Source organism: Poecile atricapillus, chromosome 12, assembly GCF_030490865.1.
Source record: "Poecile atricapillus isolate bPoeAtr1 chromosome 12, bPoeAtr1.hap1, whole genome shotgun sequence".
Taxonomy (NCBI): Eukaryota; Metazoa; Chordata; class Aves; order Passeriformes; family Paridae; genus Poecile; species Poecile atricapillus.
Window position 1 is genome coordinate 19539139 of NC_081260.1, and position 19644 is coordinate 19558782.

At 52.5% G+C, this 19644-nt stretch overlaps 1 protein-coding gene across 8 annotated transcripts in view; it reads left to right on the forward strand.

Moving 5' to 3' along the window:
- The window catches only part of MCF2 (MCF.2 cell line derived transforming sequence), a 63155-nt gene that overhangs the window by 9129 nt on the left and 34382 nt on the right, over positions 1-19644 (forward strand). For all 8 annotated transcript variants that reach the window (XR_009278533.1, XM_058847797.1, XM_058847798.1 and 5 more), the window contains exons 2-5: positions 2142-2210; positions 4536-4650; positions 11768-11858; positions 18476-18595. Coding sequence is in view for 7 of the 8 variants with exons in the window: in XM_058847797.1 (XP_058703780.1) it covers positions 2142-2210; positions 4536-4650; positions 11768-11858; positions 18476-18595 (395 nt within the window). In the remaining variant the exon portion in view is untranslated. The remainder of the gene's footprint in view (positions 1-2141; positions 2211-4535; positions 4651-11767; positions 11859-18475; positions 18596-19644) is intronic.

Below are 19644 nucleotides of genomic sequence, written 5' to 3' on the forward strand. Positions count from 1 at the left end.
GGTCATGCTTCTGTTGAGGATTTATTGCAGCATCCAGCTGATGTGCCTCAGGCACAGCAACACACCCGTGGATTTGGTGCCAGCCCTTGATTTTCCCTAACATTTGCCCAGGAGGGTGACTTCAGAGGCCAGCACAGGGTGGGTGCCAGGGTGAGTTCAGAGGCCAGCACAGGGGGGGTGCTGGGGTGAGCTGGCCCAGAGCAGCTCTGAGCACACCACAACCACGCTGTAATTGTGCCCTGACCTTGCCAAAGGGCAGATCCTGCTCCTCTGTCACTGCTGGATTATCCTGCTCCCCAGAGGATGGGTGCAAACTCCCCCTTTCCTCCCTGGTTAGGTGGTTCTCAGTGAGAAAACATCACATGAAACTTTTAAATGAGGTGATTTTCCTTCAGCATGGAAGGGTTAAGCTCCTTTCTCAGCCCATTTCCTGATCAGCCTCAATGAACTGGCACATCCCTCTCCTACCAGTGCAGAACCCAAACAAAAACCTCATTTTCTGTCAGCCTGGAGCTGGGTTTGCCGTTGCTGTTGAGCACTGGAGTCTCAGGGGACACAGCACGAGCTGGGACCGTGCCTGCCTTGGCTGCTGCTGCGTTTTGGGGAGCGCCAGGGCTGGGCAGGGTGGGCTCTGAGCCTTCACCCTCCTGGGCACACAGATCCCCACACTTTGTCACAGATACCTGGGCACAGCTTGGGCTTTGTCTCGCATTTTCGATGGCACACGTTTGATATCATCTAGTTCATGTGTTGGAGCTCGTTACGTTGTTAAATGTCAGTTTTATCCGTTGACCTGGTAAAAAAAAATCAACAAGTAGAGAAGAAATCTTTTGCTGCTGCTTGTCCTCAAGTTGGGTGAAGGAGCTGAATGAGAGGCAAATATTTGAAATATCCTTGCAACACAAACTTCTTCCTCACCAAGACCAATTCTAGGGCCTGTTAAAATCAAGAATGTTTCCGTAGATAAACGGGACTGAGGCTCGATCATCAACAAACAAAAATCCCATTTTTATCTCCGAGAGGGAAATGCAGCAGTGTGTGCAGGGAAGGGCAGAGAGCAGCCCTGGCTGCTGGGGCTGGGGGAGGCAGTGTGCCCCCACATCTGGGCTGCTGTGCTGCAGCACCCTGCAGCCAGGACAGGCCTGAAAAACCTTTGGATAAAGTGGAAGTGACCAGAAAAAAGGGAAATAGAATAAATATTGATTATGCTGGAGTGTGCTGAAGTATGCAGCCTGTCTGATTTAAAACAGCCAGGAGATTATTCCCTAGGACCAACTCTGTGAGATAATCAGTGTTTAAAATTTGATTACCAGAAAGCCCAAGGGCTTTAATCTGTATACATGTGCTTCAAAACATTTATTTGCAGGAACAAGGATGTTTAATTTTTAGCTGTCATTCCATTTATAGATAATCCAGAAAAATGTCTATCAGCTTTAAGCTCCTCTTGTGTTTAGTCAGTCTGGTCTTTGTTTCCTTCTCCTGGGGAAAGGTGAAGTTGTGTGTGTTGTTCTGATGCGCTTCATTGCCACTGAAATGATGGTGGTGCTAAATATGGTATTGAAACAGCCTCTCCCATTATTTAATTAGGAAGAAATCTAATAACTGAACATAAGAACAGCAGCCTCTCCAATGTCTGTGGCCCCATGCCAGGTGAAAACACGATTTCAGAAGCTTATTTGTTCAAAATTAAAGACTGTAACAGTCTGAAAGCCCAGCCTTGTTCCCAGTGCAGCAGCCTTGGACGCTGCAGCTCCCAGCAGAAACCTCAGCCCATTGTGCTGCCAAGGCTGGGAAGCACTGGGAGACTTTGTAAAACAAGCAGTAGAATTACCAACTCCAAAATATAAAAATTTACATTGGATATGGCCCATGGAGGGGAGGGCACTCAAGCTGAGGGCCAGTGCTCCCTTGGTACATTGAGTGGAATACATTTGTTGCTGACTTGTGGCTTTCACCCTGTTAGAGTCATTAGAATCATTAGCATTAACATCCCTGAGACCCATATATCCTTTATTACATAATTTCATGTTGTTTAGGGAAGCTGCACTTGGTTCAAGCCCCACCTGTGGATTAACACATTGATAAATGTGTTTGCTTTGCCTTTATACTTTATTTTGATTGCTGCTTTTGCCTTTCTCCAGAAACTGCAATTCCCATCTGTGCAAAGGACATCAGTGATGATCTGATGAAAGAGTTTGCTTTTCTGTCTGGTGAGTACGAGAACATCCTCAGGGTCTGTCCCTCTCCCTGTGGTAATGAAATACTCCAGACAAACTTTGCTGTTTGTCAGAGTGATACTCCCCACGGGCTATTGCCCATCAGGTGGTGTCCAGTGCCTCTAGAAATGTTGTTAATAAAAGATGGAGGCAGTTTGAGAGAGCAGATTGGGTTTCTGTCTCGTGCCACACTGTACAATGTTCTCACCCCCAGCACTCAGTGCATTCACAGGTGCTTTACTGTGCAAGGTGTTTCTGTAGCTTCCAGCCCAGTGTGATTATTTGCCCTTTCTCTTCTGATTTCTTTTGCTGTCCTGTGTAAAGGACACCCAGTAAATGAAGGAAATACCTGCATTTGTTTCTGGCACTTGTGTGTTGTGCTTGGACTCTGGGGCAGCCTCGGTTCGGTTTTGCTGTTGTGGTGATGTGAGGAGCCCCTGTTCCTGTTCTTGCTGTGAGCTGGCTGTGCCTGGGCTCTGCTGCTGTGTCCTGGGCTCTGCTGCTGTGCCCTGGGCTCTGCTGTTGGGCTCTGCTGCTGTGTCCTGGGCTCTGCTGCTGTGCCCTGGTTCTGCTGCTGTGCCCTGCTGCTGTGCCCTGGTTCTGCTGCTGTGCCCTGGGCTCTGCTGCTGGGCTCTGCTGCTGTGTCCTGGGCTCTGCTGCTGTGCCCTGGGCTCTGCTGCTGTGCCCTGGGCTCTGCTGCTGTGCCCTGGTTCTGCTGCTGTGCCCTGCTGCTGTGCCCTGGGCTCTGCTGCTGTGCCTGGGCTCTGCTGCTGGGCTCTGCTGCTGTGCCTGGGCTCTGCTGCTGTGCCCTGGGCTCTGCTGCTGTGTCCTGGGCTCTGCTGCTGTGCCCTGGGCTCTGCTGCTGTGCCCTGGGCTCTGCTGCTGTGCCCTGGTTCTGCTGCTGTGCCCTGCTGCTGTGCCCTGGGCTCTGCTGCTGTGCCTGGGCTCTGCTGCTGGGCTCTGCTGCTGTGCCCTGGGCTCTGCTGCTGTGCCTGGGCTCTGCTGCTGTGCCCTGGGCTCTGCTGCTGGGCTCTGCTGCTGGGCTCTGCTGCTGGGCTCTGCTGCTGGCCCTGGGCTCTGCTGCTGGGCTCTGCTGCTGGCCCTGGGCTCTGCTGCTGTGCCCTGGGCTCTGCTGCTGTGCCCTGGGCTCTGCTGCTGTGCCCTGGGCTCTGCTGCTGGGCTCTGCTGCTGTGCCCTGGGCTCTGCTGCTGTGCCCTGTGCTCTGCTGCTGTGCCCTGGGCTCTGCTGCTGTGCCCTGGTTCTGCTGCTGTGCCCTGGTTCTGCTGCTGTGCCCAGGGCTCTGCTGCTGGGCTCTGCTGCTGTGCCCTGGCTCTGCTGCTGTGCCCTGGGCTCTGCTGCTGTGCCCTGGGCTCTGCTGCTGTGCCCTGGGCTCTGCTGCTGTGCCCTGGGCTCTGCTGCTGTGCCCTGGTTCTGCTGCTGTGCCCTGGGCTCTGCTGCTGTGCCTGGGCTCTGCTGCTGTGCCCTGGGCTCTGCTGCTGTGCCCTGGGCTCTGCTGCTGTGCCCTGGGCTCTGCTGCTGTGCCCTGGTTCTGCTGCTGTGCCCTGGGCTCTGCTGCTGTGCCTGGGCTCTGCTGCTGTGCCCTGGGCTCTGCTGCTGTGCCTGGGCTCTGCTGCTGTGCCCTGGGCTCTGCTGCTGTGCCCTGGGCTCTGCTGCTGTGCCCTGGGCTCTGCTGCTGTGCCCTGGGCTCTGCTGCTGGCCCTGGGCTCTGCTGCTGGGCTCTGCTGCTGTGCCCTGGGCTCTGCTGCTGTGCCCTGGGCTCTGCTGCTGTGCCCTGGGCTCTGCTGCTGTGCCCTGAGCTCTGCTGCTGGGCTCTGCTGCTGTGCCCTGGGCTCTGCTGCTGGCCCTGGGTTCTGCTGCTGTGCCTGGGCTCTGCTGCTGTGCCCTGGGTTCTGCTGCTGTGTCCTGGGCTCTGCTGCTGTGCCCTGAGCTCTGCTGCTGTGCCCTGGGCTCTGCTGCTGTGCCCTGGGCTCTGCTGCTGGGCTCTGCTGCTGTGCCCTGGGCTCTGCTGCTGTGCCCTGAGCTCTGCTGCTGGGCTCTGCTGCTGTGTCCTGGGCTCTGCTGCTGTGCCCTGGTTCTGCTGCTGTGCCCTGGGCTCTGCTGCTGTGCCCTGGGCTCTGCTGCTGTGCCCTGGGCTCTGCTGCTGTGCCCTGGGCTCTGCTGCTGTGCCCTGAGCTCTGCTGCTGGGCTCTGCTGCTGTGCCCTGGGCTCTGCTGCTGTGCCCTGGGCTCTGCTGCTGGGCTCTGCTGCTGTGCCCTCCTCAGCAGCGTGCCCAGGGGAGCATCCTTGTCTTTTCTGCAGGTGGAAGAGGGAAGGACAAGGCTTGGATCATCACCCTCCCCGACAACGCTCGCTTCAACGAGGTGCCCGAGGAGAACGTGGCCAGAGTCTTGACGTACCTGACCTCAGTGCCCAGGTGTGAGCTCCCTGCTGGCCCCTGTGCTGGGCAGAGGGGAGGTCCTGCAGGGTCTGCTGGGCACAGGGGAGGTCCTGCAGGATCTGCAGGGTCTGCAAGGCAGAGGAGAGGGTCTGCAGGGTCTGCAGGGTCTGCAGGGTCTGCAGGGTCTGCAGGGTCTGCAGGGTCTGCTGGGCAGAGGGGAGGGTCTGCAGGGCACAGGGGAGGTTCTGCAGGGCACAGGGCAGGTCCTGCAGGGTCTGCAGGGCACAGGGGAGGTCCTGCAGGGCACAGGGCAGGTCCTGCAGGGTCTGCAGGGCACAGGGGAGGTTCTGCAGGGCACAGGGCAGGTCCTGCAGGGTCTGCAGGGCACAGGGGAGGTCCTGCAGGGCACAGGGCAGGTCCTGCAGGGTCTGCAGGGCACAGGGGAGGTCCTGCAGGGCAGAGGGGAGGTCCTGTAGGGTCTGCAGGGCACAGGGGAGGTCCTGCAGGGTCTGCAGGGTCTGCTGGGCACAGGGCAGGTCCTGCAGGGTCTGCAGGGCACAGGGGAGGTCCTGCAGGGCACAGGGCAGGTCCTGCAGGGTCTGCAGGGCACAGGGGAGGTCCTGCAGGGCACAGGGCAGGTCCTGCAGGGTCTGCAGGGTCTGCTGGGCACATGGGAGGTCCTGCAGGGTCTGCAGGGCACAGGGGAGGTCCTGCAGGGCACAGGGCAGGTCCTGCAGGGTCTGCAGGGTGCAGCCCATGGGGGTGAGGGGCTTCTTCAGCTCTCAGACACGCAGAGGGGTGCCAGCCCTCCCAGGGTCCAGGGGAGGTGTTTTATGTGCCAGGAGCTGCAGAGTAAGGAGTGGACATCATCCCTGTGACCTGTCAGCTGGAATGGGTCACACATTTCGTTGATTAAGTTTCTAATTAACAACAAGCTTTCCTCAAGCTTTGGCATGTGTCACCGCTTAAATATGCCATGCCACTGCAAAATAATGTTTTGACACGTACAAATAGAGAGTCATTACTGTGGAAAAAGAGAAATGGAACCCGAGGAAGAGACTAATTACAGGAACAAAGCGTTTGGGGTGGCCGTGACAGGTGATGGCTCAGCAGAGAGCAGCAGCTCACATTGCCTGCCTGTGTGTCAGGGCTGAGCTGCTGACAGCCTGCCTGTGCCTCACACAGGCCTGTATACTTAGATTAATGACCCCCCTATTCCTTGCTGCTGAGCCTGGTGACTCAGTTACCTGGAATGTTTCATTTTCTTGAATAATGCCTGTTCTGGCAAATTTCTTCCTGCAGGGAGAGCAGGCTGACCTGGCTGGATGGGAGCTGTCCAGTAGCAGCTGCTTTGGTTGAAGTGTGGAGTGTTTAGGCACCTCTGTTCAAAAAATACAGCGAGCCTCTGGCTGCTCTGTTTTGATGGGCTCTGAGGTTTCAAGGGCTCCTGGCCCAAGAGCCCTGGCCCAGCAGGAACAGGACCCTGCCAAGTGTTGGCCAGAGGGGTTTCTCCTTCATCCTGTGCAGGCAGCCCTGGTCTGTGCATCTGCACTTGCCAGCTCTGTCTGCTTTCTCCAAGGCTTCTTACTCCATCTGGCTGTAAACACCCTGGCATTAGCATGATGAGCAGTCTTGCTGTCCCTGTAATAGGTCAAACTCAATCAAGAAACTAATGAGAGCTGCGAGCTTGCTGGTGGTTCAAACACGTTTGGCATGTTTTTAGTAAAACCACTTTAATCATCCTGCTCTGCTTCTCCTACCACCATGACAGCCTGTCCCAAAGTCTGATCACCCTAAAAACGTGTTCTCCCTGACACTTTGGAGCTGAAAGGCTCAGGTGAGCAGGCAAAGCATCACCCAGGGGAGGGGGACAGGGTGTCAGCCCTGCTGCCCCTGTGTACACATCCCTCAGCAGCATCACATCGTGGGATCAGAGCTCAGACTTTGGCCCAGAAAGTCCCTAAAAGAGGTCAATATTTACCTGCCAGAGGTAGTTTATTTCCTCAGATATCAGGGTTAGGTGTGGGTGCACCAGCAGCTCCTTCCCTGTGGATGTGCAGGGGCAGATGGAAAGCACACACCCCCTGCCTTTCCTGTGCATTGTGTCCCACCAGAGCCAGCCTGAGAACACCCCATGGCTGTCAGGTTTGTACTGTTTGGGGGAGCTGAATTTCATCAGGCATATTTCTCCTGGAAATAATTGCTAGATAAAGGAGATGATGCTGAAAGCTCCTCCTGAGTGCTCAAGGCGAGGGCATTAACAGCAGAGCCAGGAGGAAGGTGAGTCCTGTAGGCAAGTTCATTTTTAGTATTCCTGGGATCTGTGCTGCAGGCAGGAGGCAGCTGCAGAAAGAGCTCGTGTGGATGAGCTGTAAGGGAGAATAAGTAGGTGCCCACTTTCTATTCCATGCACATCCAGCTGAAAATGCTGCCCTGGCTGCCTCCAGGCTGGCTGTGCTGAGCAGCACCTGCAGCACTTGAGGCACAGGGAAGTGTGGCAGATGCTGGGATTTGCAGAAGGTGAGTGATAAAGCAGCACTTTATCCAGGCTTGGACTGAGGGCTGTGATACTGTGGTCTTTACAGCAAATACAAATCTTTTCTCTAGCCTGAAAGAATTTATCTCTTCCAAATTAAGCCAGAATTCCAGTAGAAGCTTAAAGAAAAAATAAAAATCAATTGAAGTCAGTTATGATATCTGTAATATTGTTATTACAAAAAACTGTCTTAATTACTATTAAAGTAGGATTTGAAAACTAAAAACATCCCTCAGTGTGCAGCACTGGTGTGGTATTTCCTTCAGTGCTGTGTGCAGTTCTGGGTGCCACATTTAGGAAGGATGTGAAGGCCCTTGGATGTGTCCAGAGGGAGCAGGGGATTGAAGGGATGTGCTGTGAGGAGCAGCTGAGGCCTCTGGGCTGGGCTGGTGTGGAGAGGAGGAGGCTGAGGGGGGATCCCATCGCTCTCTGCAGCCTCCTGAGGATGGCATGTGCAGAGGAAGGTGCTGAGCTCTTCTCCTTGGGATCCAGGGATGGGATGTGTGGTTCAGCATGGCCTAAGCCAGGCAGGTTTAGGACAGACATTAGGAAGGGTTTATTTGCTGAGAGGTGTCAAACTCTGGAACAGTTTCCCTGGAGATATCTTTGATTCTCCAAGCTGTCAGTGTTTAGGGGGCATCTGGACAATGCCCTCAACAGCATCTTCTCACTTTTGGTCAGCCTGCAATGGTCAGAAATTTGGACAGGTTATCACTGTGGCTCCCTTCCCTGATAGATCCTGTTCTGTTCTTTGACTCTGCAGCTCTTTGGTGTTTAGACAAGCTTTGCCTGTTTCATTTGGACTGGGAGGTGAGGTGCAGAGTGGTTTGGAGCTGTGGCTGCTAACACAGAGTGGTGGCACAGTGGAGGGTGCTGGTGGCTAAAAATACCTCTGAATTCCAGTATTGGGCAGGTTGTGACGGCGTGCTCTGATCCCACCAGCGACAGGGATCTCTCAGTCCTGTGCTAAACCTCACAACTGCAGACTCCAGGGTCCAATTTCACCTCCTGCAAAACACCCCAGGTCTTTATTTTTAGTCTGGTGCATCCTGCAACACATGCAAAGTTAAGGATGAGGGGGAAAAAGCGACAAAGGACACTCAGAGAGAAGTAATCCTTCCCTGGTTATCTGTCTCCATCGTTCTGCTGCTGGATGCAGACAAGCAGTCCTCAGAGCCTGGGCAGAAAGCATTGATTTATTTTTATTGTCAGTCTAAGAGGTACATCACAGCCTGGAAATCTGATAAACCTGCAAGGCCTGGCTTGCAAATAGTCACAGACTTTCTCCACTGGCCCCAGAATAAATGACAAATTTCCCACAGCAGGTGTCAAGGCTGTCAGACTGCTGGGAACTTTCCTCTTTGTTTCTCTAAGGGAACTGATAAAAACAAATTAGCATGCTCAGAGGCTGCTCTCTGAGCATAACCTTGTCCTGCCTTACTTCAGCTTTTCTTAACTGGCACTGCACTACTTTTCTCAATTCCTTGGGTTCTGGGGGTTCCCTTCAGGTTCTGTTATGATTACAGCAGTTCTGTGTACACACAATTTATGTTTTTCAATTGCAGACTCTTGGCAAACACCATGGGGAGTTTGGGAATTGTTTCTTATAGCTCAGAGACATACCTTTGAAATTTTAGAGTGTGCTGGAATACCAAAGGATTTATTTTTGCCTTAAACCAAAGGATCCTTTGGCTCCCACCCACCTGGGTCACTTAGCTCCTGGTGGGGGTGAACAGAAACCTGCAGAATTATCTCACCTTGCCTAAACTGTTCTAAGCAAACAAAGGTTTTGGCTGAGCTCACCATGCTCACAACTTCAGGCTTCATTACATGTAGAAGTTCTGTGTATGACCAATATGTAAAATTTGGTATTAATTTTCTCTGCTCTTTTCTTCTAGGCTTCAAAGCCACTGAATAAATTCAAATGAAACCTTTGCACTTTGGGTGTGACGTTACAGATCCATAAGATCTGTCACAGGATAGCTTGGGAGTTGGGTGCCTCTACATATCTTCAGTCAGTTCTTCTTGTGGATCCAAGGGAGTTTTATTTTTTATCCCTGCGAGCACAACTGTTAATTCCTCTTAAATATATTTGTCACAGTTGTGTCTACCACAGACCCCAGCAGCAAGATGTGCACTGGATGAAAGCTGCACTGGCTTCAGGTGTCTTTTTCTCTGTTCTGTAGTGGAGGTGCCAAGCATTGTGTGCCACTGCTGGCTAACCCAGCGGGTGTTTGCCTCCCAAGCTCTGTGTGCCACTGCTGGCTAACCCAGCGGGTGTTTGCCTCCCAAGCATCGTGTGCCACTGCTGGCTAACCCAGCAGGTGTTTGCCTCCCAAGCATTGTGTGCCACTGCTGGCTAACCCAGCGGGTGTTTGCCTCCCAAACTCTGTGTGCTGTGTGCCACTGCTGGTTAACCCAGCAGGTGTTTGCCTCCCAAGCTCTGTGTGCCATTGCTGGTTAATCCAGCAGGTGTTTGCCTCCCAAGCACAGCAGGTGCTGCAGGTGATGCTGGCAGGAGGCTCCTTGCACAGGGTGTGCCCACAGCAGACACCTGAGCCCTCTGCGAGCCAGCACGGGCCTGGGAGACCAGCACTGGTGCCTGGACATGTGTGGGACATGTGTGGGACACGTGTGGGACATGTGTGGGACATGTGTGGGACATGTGTGGGACCTGGTGTGGGACATGTGTGGGACATGTGTGGGACATGTGTGGGAGATGTGTGGGACATGTGTAGGACACGTGTGGGACATGTGTGGGACCTGGTGTGGGACATGTGTGGGACACGTGTGGGACCTGGTGTGGGACATGTGTGGGACATGTGTGGGACACGTGTGGGACCTGGTGTGGGACATGTGTGGGACACGTGTGGGACATGTGTGGGACCTGGTGTGGGACATGTGTGGGACATGTGTGGGACACGGTGTGTGACATGTGCGTGACAGACACGGTGTGTGACACGGTGTGTGACGTGGCTGTCCTGTTCCAGCACACACAAAGTCAGTGTGACACGCAGCAGCCGTGTGTCGTGTGAGCACTCTGCAGTGAGCAGCGCTGTGCACTCTGCAGTGCAGTTTGTCACTGCTGCCTGCAGTGTGTGCTGCCCCAGCTCATCTGTGCTGCCCCAGCTCATCTGGGGAGCAATATTGCAATTACTGACCATTCCATACTGCAGTGTGTGCTGCCCCAGCTCATCTGGGGAGCAATATTTCAATTATTGACCATTCCATACTGCAGTGTGTGCTGCCCCAGCTCATCTGGGGAGCAATATTGCAATTACTGACCATTCCATACTGCAGTGTGTGCTGCCCCAGCTCATCTGTGCTGCCCCAGCTCATCTGGGGAGCAATATTTCAATTCCACACCATTCCATACTGCAGTGTACAGCTGGCTGCCTTGGTCAGACCGGGCATTTCAAAGGAGCTCCAGGGATTTGGGTGTTGAAAGGGATGTCAGGAGCCTGTGCTTGCCGAGGCAGCCGGTGTGTGCTGGGAAACGCCTCGGAGCAGTGGCTGTGTCCCCTGCAGGACGGGCTGGGACAGCCACCACAGGCTGCTGGAGCAGCAGAGCTGCCCTGGGCCAGGCTGGCACTGCCTGCTGCCACCCCTGCTGTGGGCTCAGCCCTGGAACTGGAGCCAGGGGGCTCAGGGCTCCGGCTGGGGGAGTTTGCTGGCCAGGGTCACAATCAATGACATCTCCTCCAGCCTCTGCAGGCTCCTGCTCAGGAGCAGCTCGGGGCTCAGGAGCAACCTGGGCTCCAGCAGCCTGCAGTCCCCACCTCACACAGTCCCCAGGTGATGCTCAGCCCTGGGCTCCAGCAGCCTGCAGTCCCCACCTCACACAGTCCCCAGGTGATGCTCAACCCTGAGCTCCAGCAGCCTGCAGTCCCCACCTCACACAGTCCCCAGGTGATGCTCCACCCTGAGCTCCAGCAGCCTGCAGTCCCCACCTCACACAGTCCCCAGGTGATGCTCAACCCTGAGCTCCAGCAGCCTGCAGTCCCCACCTCACACAGTCCCCAGGTGATGCTCAGCCCTGAGCTCCAGCAGCCTGCAGTCCCCACCCCACACAGTCCCCACCCCACACCATCCCCAGGTGATGCTCAACCCTGGGCTCCACAGCCACGGAATCACAGAAGGATTGGCTGGGAAGGGAACTGTGGAGATCAGAGAGGATGGCCTGGGTCTGAAGGGATCCTAAAGATCACCTGTCCAACCCCCCAGCCACAGCAGCTTCACCTGGAGCGCGCTGTGCTGGAATATCTGGAGGTGTTAACTGCCCCAGGTGGGTTTTGGAAATACCCAGAGAAGGAGATTTCACAATCTCTCTTCACAGCCTGTTCCAGGGCGCTGCCACCCTCAGCTGAAAGACATTTTTCCTCAGATTCAGATGGAATTCCCTGTGTTTCAGTTTGTGCCTGTTGCCCCTTGTCCTGTTGCTAAGCACCACTGGAAAGAATTTGCGTGTTCAGGAATTTTTTTCAAAGGGAATTTCAGGAACTGTAGAAATACTAAAATGGGGTTTGCATTCTGAGTTCTTGGATTTGGGTTTTTTTTAGGAACAGAGTCACTTTTGTTGGAACATTATCTGGTTATTGGTATTTTCTTATCTTGCAGTCAACATGAGTCTGACACTAAATTTATCCTAATCCTGGATAGAAGACTGGACACATGGACATCTGTCAAAACAACTCTCCAAAAAATAGCAGTAAGTCCTCTTTAATGTTAATTGCACTGAGTCACCATGGCTTTATGTATCTCCTTCAGCAGCCACTGGGAACCAGGAGCAGTGATGCTTCTGCTTCCTCTCTAGGCAGTAGTTTACTTTATGGCCCTGTAATTAATTTCACTGTGCAAATGAGCTGTTTGTGTATTCATTTGCTTGTTTGATCCATTTGCTGGGTTTTATACTCTTTTGCAGTGGTTCAAATGTGTTTTGTTCTATGCTTTTGATGGGTGGAAAACTTTGCTTCATACATGTTCTTTCTTGACACTGGTTTGTAGTTTATTTTATCTAATTGTTGGTGACTGAAAGTTTTAGGTTCTTTAAACAGGCTTCAGAAGCATTTGGATGTGGGCATGGGTGGAAAAATTTATTTTAGAAGTGTATGGATGCATTGATGTGTTTTAAATGATCTGGCACACACATCCATGGGCTACACAGCATCAGCAGATACCTGAACACAGCTCACAGGTGGGGTTTTGCAGTTCTGCATTGCACTGGGTCTTGGAATCAGAGCTTGGATTTACAGCAGGGCCTGCAGCTGTAGGAAAGTCAAATTTATGGGTGCAGGGGAAGGTAAGAGCTGACAGACAAAGCCTTTCCCAAGCACACCATGCCATGTGGGTAGGTCAGGGGAAATATTCTGGGTGTATTATTATTGTTGTGTTTGTTTCTGCCCATAATCATTGGATGGTTAAAGATATCAATCCCTCTGAGAAAGGATGAGAATCTGTGCTGAGACAGAAAATGCTTACCTGGTTCTGATAAAGTTAGATCTTCTGGTATTTTAAATTGTTAATACTGATACAGCTGAACTTGGTGTTAGAACTTGGCTTTGCTGGCATTTTGCTGCTCAGCATCCCCAGGAGGCAGAGAGGGTTCCCTTTTCACAGTGTGAATCAGATACCACGAAGTATTTTTGGTTCTGAATGTTAGAAACTGAACTTGAGAGTGTGGTTACCATGCCACTAGAGAAGAAGCAGCATTTAGGAAGTTGTTCTTTAAAGTGATCATCAAAATTCAGTTCTGCTGCCAGCGTTTGAACAGGTGCTAATACCAAGAGCATCCTTTAAGGATGGTGTGCTTGCTTTGCATAGTCTGGAAGTTTCAAATGGGAAAAAAATCCTGTCTTCATTTGCAATTGTAATTTTTCTACAAAAGTGCAATTCATTTTGTGTTTAATAAGAGAATTTAATTCTTTGAGCACCCAGCCAGGTTGTGTATGAGTGTGCCATGTGTCCATGTGGGGAGCTGACTTTGCCTGCAGTCTCAGGGCTGTCCATGCAAAGAATGGGAGGTGCTCTGTGCAAAGAGGGATGAGAAGCAGGAAACCCGTGTCCACTAAATCTTATTGCTTTAAAAATAGAGTCTGGTCCTACATGGCTGTCTGTGTCCAGAATGTATAAGGACAAAAAATTAAGTCTTGATTTTTGTTTCTTTTCCAATCGCACATCATAAACCCTGATGCAATTTAAAAAAAAAAAAAATCTTTTTTTGATCTTTGTACAGTTTTGGAGTAAAGGATTGCCATGAAGCTGAATTTAAACTACAGAGTGTGTCCTATTTTTCCCAGCATATGTATATGCAATTGCAGCTCTGCGGTTGTGCATCTGATCTTGAAAATTCTTCTATCACACTGTACAGATTTTTGTTTTAACTCTTTCTGTGTGGCTCTAATTGCCTGGCAAGCCAGGCTAGCGCTGGCTGTGGGAAGCGGTGCCGGGGCAAGCCTCGGCTTTTGGCCGGAGCAGCTTTCCTCAGTTTCCCCCGAGCAGCTTGGAAAGGCACCTTGGAGATATCGGCAGGGGGGAAAGGGAAGGGTGAAAGCTCTGAGCTGAGAGCCCAATCCTCGCAGGAAAGAGCGTCTGCAGCATGATTTTTGGCATTCCACCTTAAAAGCAAAGCCGGCGCTGGGGAGGAGAGCCGGGCTGCAAGCCGGGAGCGGAGAGCCGGGAGCCGGGCGAGCTGGGGCAGAGCCGGCTGCCACCCGCGACATCCGCAGCATCCCGATCCACGGCATCCCTGCATCCCGGCATCCTGCATCCCGGCATCCTGCATCCCGCATCCCGCATCCCGCATCCCGCATCCCCCATCCCGATCCACGGCATCCCCGCATCCCGCATTCTGGCATCCCGCATCCCTGCATCCCCGCATCCCCCATCCCGATCCACGGCATCCCTGCATCCCGCATCCTGCATCCCGCATCCTGCATCCCGCATCCCCATCCACGGCATCCCTGCATCCCAACATCCCTACATCCCTGCATCCCTCATTCCCGCATCCCGGGGCCCCGGCGGCTCGGGCCGATGGCGGAGGCGGGCCCGCGGCGGGGCGGGCGGCCCGCCCGGGATCCGGTAAGGCTCCGGGCCCGCCGGGCTGCGGCCCGGGGGAGGGCAGGGCCGGCGGGAGCGGTGCCCGCAGCGCTGGATGTGCTGCGGCGCTGGGGAATCTCAGCGGCATCTTCCGAGCGGGAGCGGCCGGCGCTGGGTACCGCTGGTACCGCTGGTACCGCTGGTACTGCTGGTACCGCTGGTACCGCTGGGTACCGCTGGTACCGCTGGGTATCGCTGGTACCGCTGGTACTGCTGGGTACTGCTGGGTACTGCTGGGTACCGCTGGTACCGCTGGTACCGCTGGGTACCGCTGGTACCGCTGGTACTGCTGGGTACCGCTGGTACTGCTGGTACCGCTGGGTACCGCTGGTACCGCTGGTACTGCTGGGTACCGCTGGTACCGCTGGTACCGCTGGGTACCGCTGGTACTGCTGGTACCGCTGGTACCGCTGGTACCGCTGGGTATCGCTGGTACTGCTGGTACTGCTGGTACCGCTGGGTATCACTGGTACTGCTGGTACCGCTGGTACTGCTGGGTACCGCTGGTACCGCTGGTACTGCTGGTACCGCTGGGTACTGCTGGGTACTGCTGGGTATTGCAGGGTACTCCTGGGTGTCCCTGGGTGTCCCTGATGTCTCTGAGTGTCCCTGGATGTCCCAGGTGTCCCTGGGTGTCCCTGATGTCTCTGAGTGTCCCTGGATGTCCCTGGGTGTCCCTGGATGTCCCAGGTATCCCTGATGTCCCCTGGTGTCTCTGGGTGTCCCTGATGTCTCCTGATGTCCCTGGATGTCCCTGATGTCCCTGGGTGTCCCTGGGTGTCCCTGGTGTCCCTGGTGTCCCTGGATGTCCCAGGTATCCCTGGATGTCCCTGATGTCCCTGGTGTCCCTGGTGTCCCTGGTGTCCCTGGTGTCCCTGATGTCCCTGGTGTCCCTGGTGTCCCTGGTGTCCCTGGTGTCCCTGATGTCCCTGGGTGTCCCTGGATGTCCCAGGTATCCCTGATGTCCCCTGGTGTCTCTGGGTGTCCCAGGTGTCCCTGATGTCCCCTGATGTCCCTGGGTGTCCCTGGTGTCCCTGGGTGTCCCAGGTATCCCTGATGTCCCCTGATGTCCCTGGATGTCCCTGATGTCCCCTGATGTCCCCTGATGTCCCTGGGTGTCCCTGGTGTCCCTGGTATCCCTGGGTGTCCCTGGATGTCCCTGGTGTCCCTGATGTCCCTGGGTATCCCTGGATGTCCCAGGTATCCCTGGATGTCCCTGGGTGTCCCAGGTGTCCCTGATGTCCCTGGGTATCCCTGGATGTCCCAGGTGTCCCTGATGTCCCCTGATGTCCCCTGATGTCCCTGGATGTCCCTGGTGTCCCTGGTGTCCCTGGTGTCCCTGGATGTCCCTGGGTGTCCCTGATGTCCCTGGATGTCCCTGGTGTCCCTGATGTCCCCGGGTGTCCCTGATGTCCCTGGATGTCCCTGGTGTCCCTCCGCCGCCGGGCTCCCCGGTTCCCGCAGTGCTGCTCCCGGCTCTGCTGCTCCTGCAGGGAGGGGAAGCCTGTGCTGATCTGTGTCCCAGTGGTGCTGGCAGCATCTCTGGGGTTAATCATCGTGCAGCCGGCCGAGGCACAGCCTTGGGAGGCTCATTCCGGCTCTGGGGGAAGCAAAAGCTGAAATGAGCAGTGCCTGGCGTTTTGTGCATGACTTTTCCTTTAAGGGGCAGCAGAAAGTCATGAAGTTCAGCACCTGTTTAAGGACCCCCGGCCTGAGTCTGCAGTGCTCAGAAAGAAACTTACTGGCAGTTACTACTTTTTATTAATGTTTATTGATTACCAACCTCATGGATGCCCCAGTGAACTGCAGGGTCTCTGAAAACTGAGTTCCTAAAACTGGGGGAAATGGTAAAAAAGTGCTAAATGTGTCAGATTGAGATATTCAGTAATGAGGCAGTAACTGTGATGCTTTCAGTGCATGTCCTTTCTTGTGCTTTATTAGCCCAGTTCCTCTGTATTGATTCAATCAGGGATCTCTGTGTGGTTATAGTTAAATGTGCATTTAAAAAGTTGCTGAACTGGCTTTAAGGTATCAGTGTCTGAGTCCTCGGGAGGGATGTTGTGAGCGTGGGCTGTGGTCAGTGAGAGAGTTAACAGTAGTGAGATGTTCCTGATTTAGTGGAATTGTGCTGGTAGTGTTCTGCCTTTCCTGGGGTGCTGCAGAGGGCAAAGGCTTTAGAGGGTTCTTTAGGTGTTCTGTTACATAAGCCCAGCTTTATCAAGTTCACAGGATTCTTTTTAGTCTTACAAATTATAAGATAAAGCATAAGGCAAGATTAAGGATCCTTTTGTCTTTGCTTTCTTTAGTATATGGTGGGAAAGGGTTTTTTGGAGCAGTATCTTCATTAGGGTTCAGTTTTCAGGAAACTTTTCTACACTTCAGCCCTGAGAAAAATGAAAATTGTTACAATGAGTAAAAAAAGATACAATCCCTACAGCAATACTATGTTGAGGAATTCCTGGTCTATGTAGGTTTTTTTCCTAACATTTCATCCTTTCCCTTAATTCTCTAATGGGGCACAGGACATGGCTTGTTGGTGTCTGTCTTTCTACAAACTTATTTCTTGTCTCGTTCCTTTTTTGCCATGCTTGGAATACATTAGGTATCATTTGCAAAGTTGTGTTTCTTGTTTTGTAGCTACTCAGAAGTGCTGACCTTGATCCTGTATGTATAAGATCAGCTGAAAAAAACCCAAATTCTTTCTAAACTGAATGGCAACCAAATCATGTGCCCTGGAAACTCAGCTGCTTTGAGGTGAAACATCAAGGAGCGAGAGGGAATTGTGTTTGGAGACTCAGAGCTCCTCCAGGAGTTTGCTCTGTGCCCAAAGGGTGCCAGTTAAAAAGGACTTGAAGGAGAAAGAGAGGCCAAAGCTCCCAGTGCCAGGCAGGGTTGAGGGGGAATGATGTCAGACCCAGGGAGGGTGAATTTCTGCCTGGTTGTTCTCAAAGCTGTTCCTGATGCATTTTTCAGGGGAGGCTGAAGGTGGGAGCACAAAGCTCCCAGAGGAGGCATTATGTGGTGCCCAGGTGTGGAGCAGGAGGCAGCACCAATGTCTCTGTATTTAATGGTTTGCTGTTGTTTCCAACGCCAGCTCTTTGTCCCTGGCACCACTCTTGTTGACTTCCAAAGGGTATGAGTTTGTCATTTCATTCACAATCTTTTTTTTTATTTTTTTCTGCTCATACTTAAAATAACAGCAGATCAATATATTGGATTTATGTGGCTTATATGATCCTAAAAGTCGCTGTCCATTTCTAAGGGAAGTTGTGGGCAGTGGAAGCCACAACCTGTCCCTTCCTACCCCAAAAAACCAAGCAAATGAGTGACAGTGCAGTTCATGGGTGCCAGATCTCTCTCAAGTGTGAACCAGGCCTGTTTTAAACAACACTAATGAATGTTTGTGGGAGTGATCTTTGTTCTGAAGGCACAGATGAAGTGCCCTGCAGTGCAGAGTACCTGAACATGTTCATTATTCTCACCCTTGCTACAGAGGTTATTTTATCATGTTTCATGGTGGAGGAGGATAATGTAAGGAAGAGAGAAATGTAACCTGGCCTGGCAGGATCTCAGAGTAAACCATGTCTTAATTAACTCAAATCTTTGTATCATGTGCTTATCCATAATTTAATGATGCAACTCCTACTTTCTTGAAAATTCTTTTTCATTCTCAAGAACCCTTTTCACAGATCTATTTAAAAATGCACCTGCCAACCATATGCTTGAGAAAAGGCTCCAGCAGTGTAGACAGGAAATTCCAAATTCTTGCCACAAATTAAATGTTGCCTGGTAATTACCAAGGACAAGATGAGTGTGCTTGATGCAGTTATGGGATGATTAGCGAGTTTGGCAATAAATTTTGCTTCCTCAATCTGTCATCCCTCTCAATGTTCCAGCCCTCTGTTCCCTGCTAAGTCATAATTTCACTCCCCAAGTTATAATGATCAACAGTATCTGTATTATTAAAGTTTATAGGAAGTGTTCCTCTGAGGGCAGGGCTGAACTCCTGCCTGCTCTGAAGGGGAGTGGGGTGGACAGCCCTGCTGCAGTTCTGTCCCATACCCCGAGCCACTCCCAGCATCTCCCTCCTGTTTTAAAAAGAAGAAAAGGCAATCAGCAGCAATGAGAAAAAAAACAACTCCTACAATTGAGTGATTCCCCCTGTTTCCAGTGCACTGAAAGCTGTTGTTGGAGCTGCCCAGGGTGAATGTCCTCTGTGTTTCCTTGCAGGCATCCTTCCCAGGGAACCTGCACTTGGTGATGGTTCTCCGTCCCACCGGCTTTTTCCAGCGCACCTTCACTGACATTGGATTTCGGTTCAGTCAGGAGGATTTCCTGCTCAAGTTACCGGTACAGAGCTGGCTGTGCAGAGCTGCTGTGTGGGCAGGGCTCGTGGGGCTGGGCTGGCACTGCCCTGCTCTGCTGGTGCCCCAGGACAAGGACGGGGATCCACTGGAACACATCCAGAGAGGCTGAGAGCTCAGCCCCGCTGCCCTGGAGCCAGGCTGGGAGACTGGGGCTGCTCAGCCTGGAGAGGAGAGGCCTCCAGGGAGAACTCAGAGCCCTTCAGGGCATAAAGGGGCTCTGAGAGAGCTGGGGAGGGACTGGGACAAGGGATGGAGGGACAGGACACAGGGAATGGCTCCCACTGGGTAGACATAGATCAGATATTAGGAAGAAATTCCTCCCTGGGAGCATGGGGGGCCCTGGCACAGGTGCCCAGAGCAGCTGGGGCTGCCCCTGGATCCCTGGCAGTGTTCAGGCCAGGCTGGACACTGGGGCTGGAGCACCTGGGACAGTGGAAAATGTCCCTGCCCATAGGAGCAGGGCTGGAAACTTCATGATCTTTAAGGTCCCTTCCAACCCAAAACATTCTGTGTGAAGAGTAGCCAAGAATTTGTTTAATATCTGAAAAGTCAAAAGACGTGTCTAGTGGAGCTTTAGCTATGAATTTTACCCATATCCATCTAAGTGTAGACTCCATACCAACATCACGCTGGTATTTGTTCCTAAAATAGCAACTGAAATGAGCTTACAGTCTCAACTCAAAATTTCCAGACTTTTAAACCACCTTGATTATAGGACATAATGAAAATAATTAAGCAAAGTACATTTATAGAATCTAAGGTTGATGCTGTAACACTGAAAACAAATGAATGCTTTCCTTCAGGAAATAGCATGATTTTCACAAACTTAACATTTTTCACTCTAAAATGCCTGTTCTCTGCACAATATCAAACATTCCTGACATATCCCATGGCAGATCAAGACACACAAAAAAATCATGAGTACTTATTTATGTGAAATTGGTCCGTGCTTCTAACTTATTAAAATGTATGTGTTCTTTCCAGTTTACTGGTCATGCCTTGCTTAAACCTGCATCACTTTGTTTCCAGCCC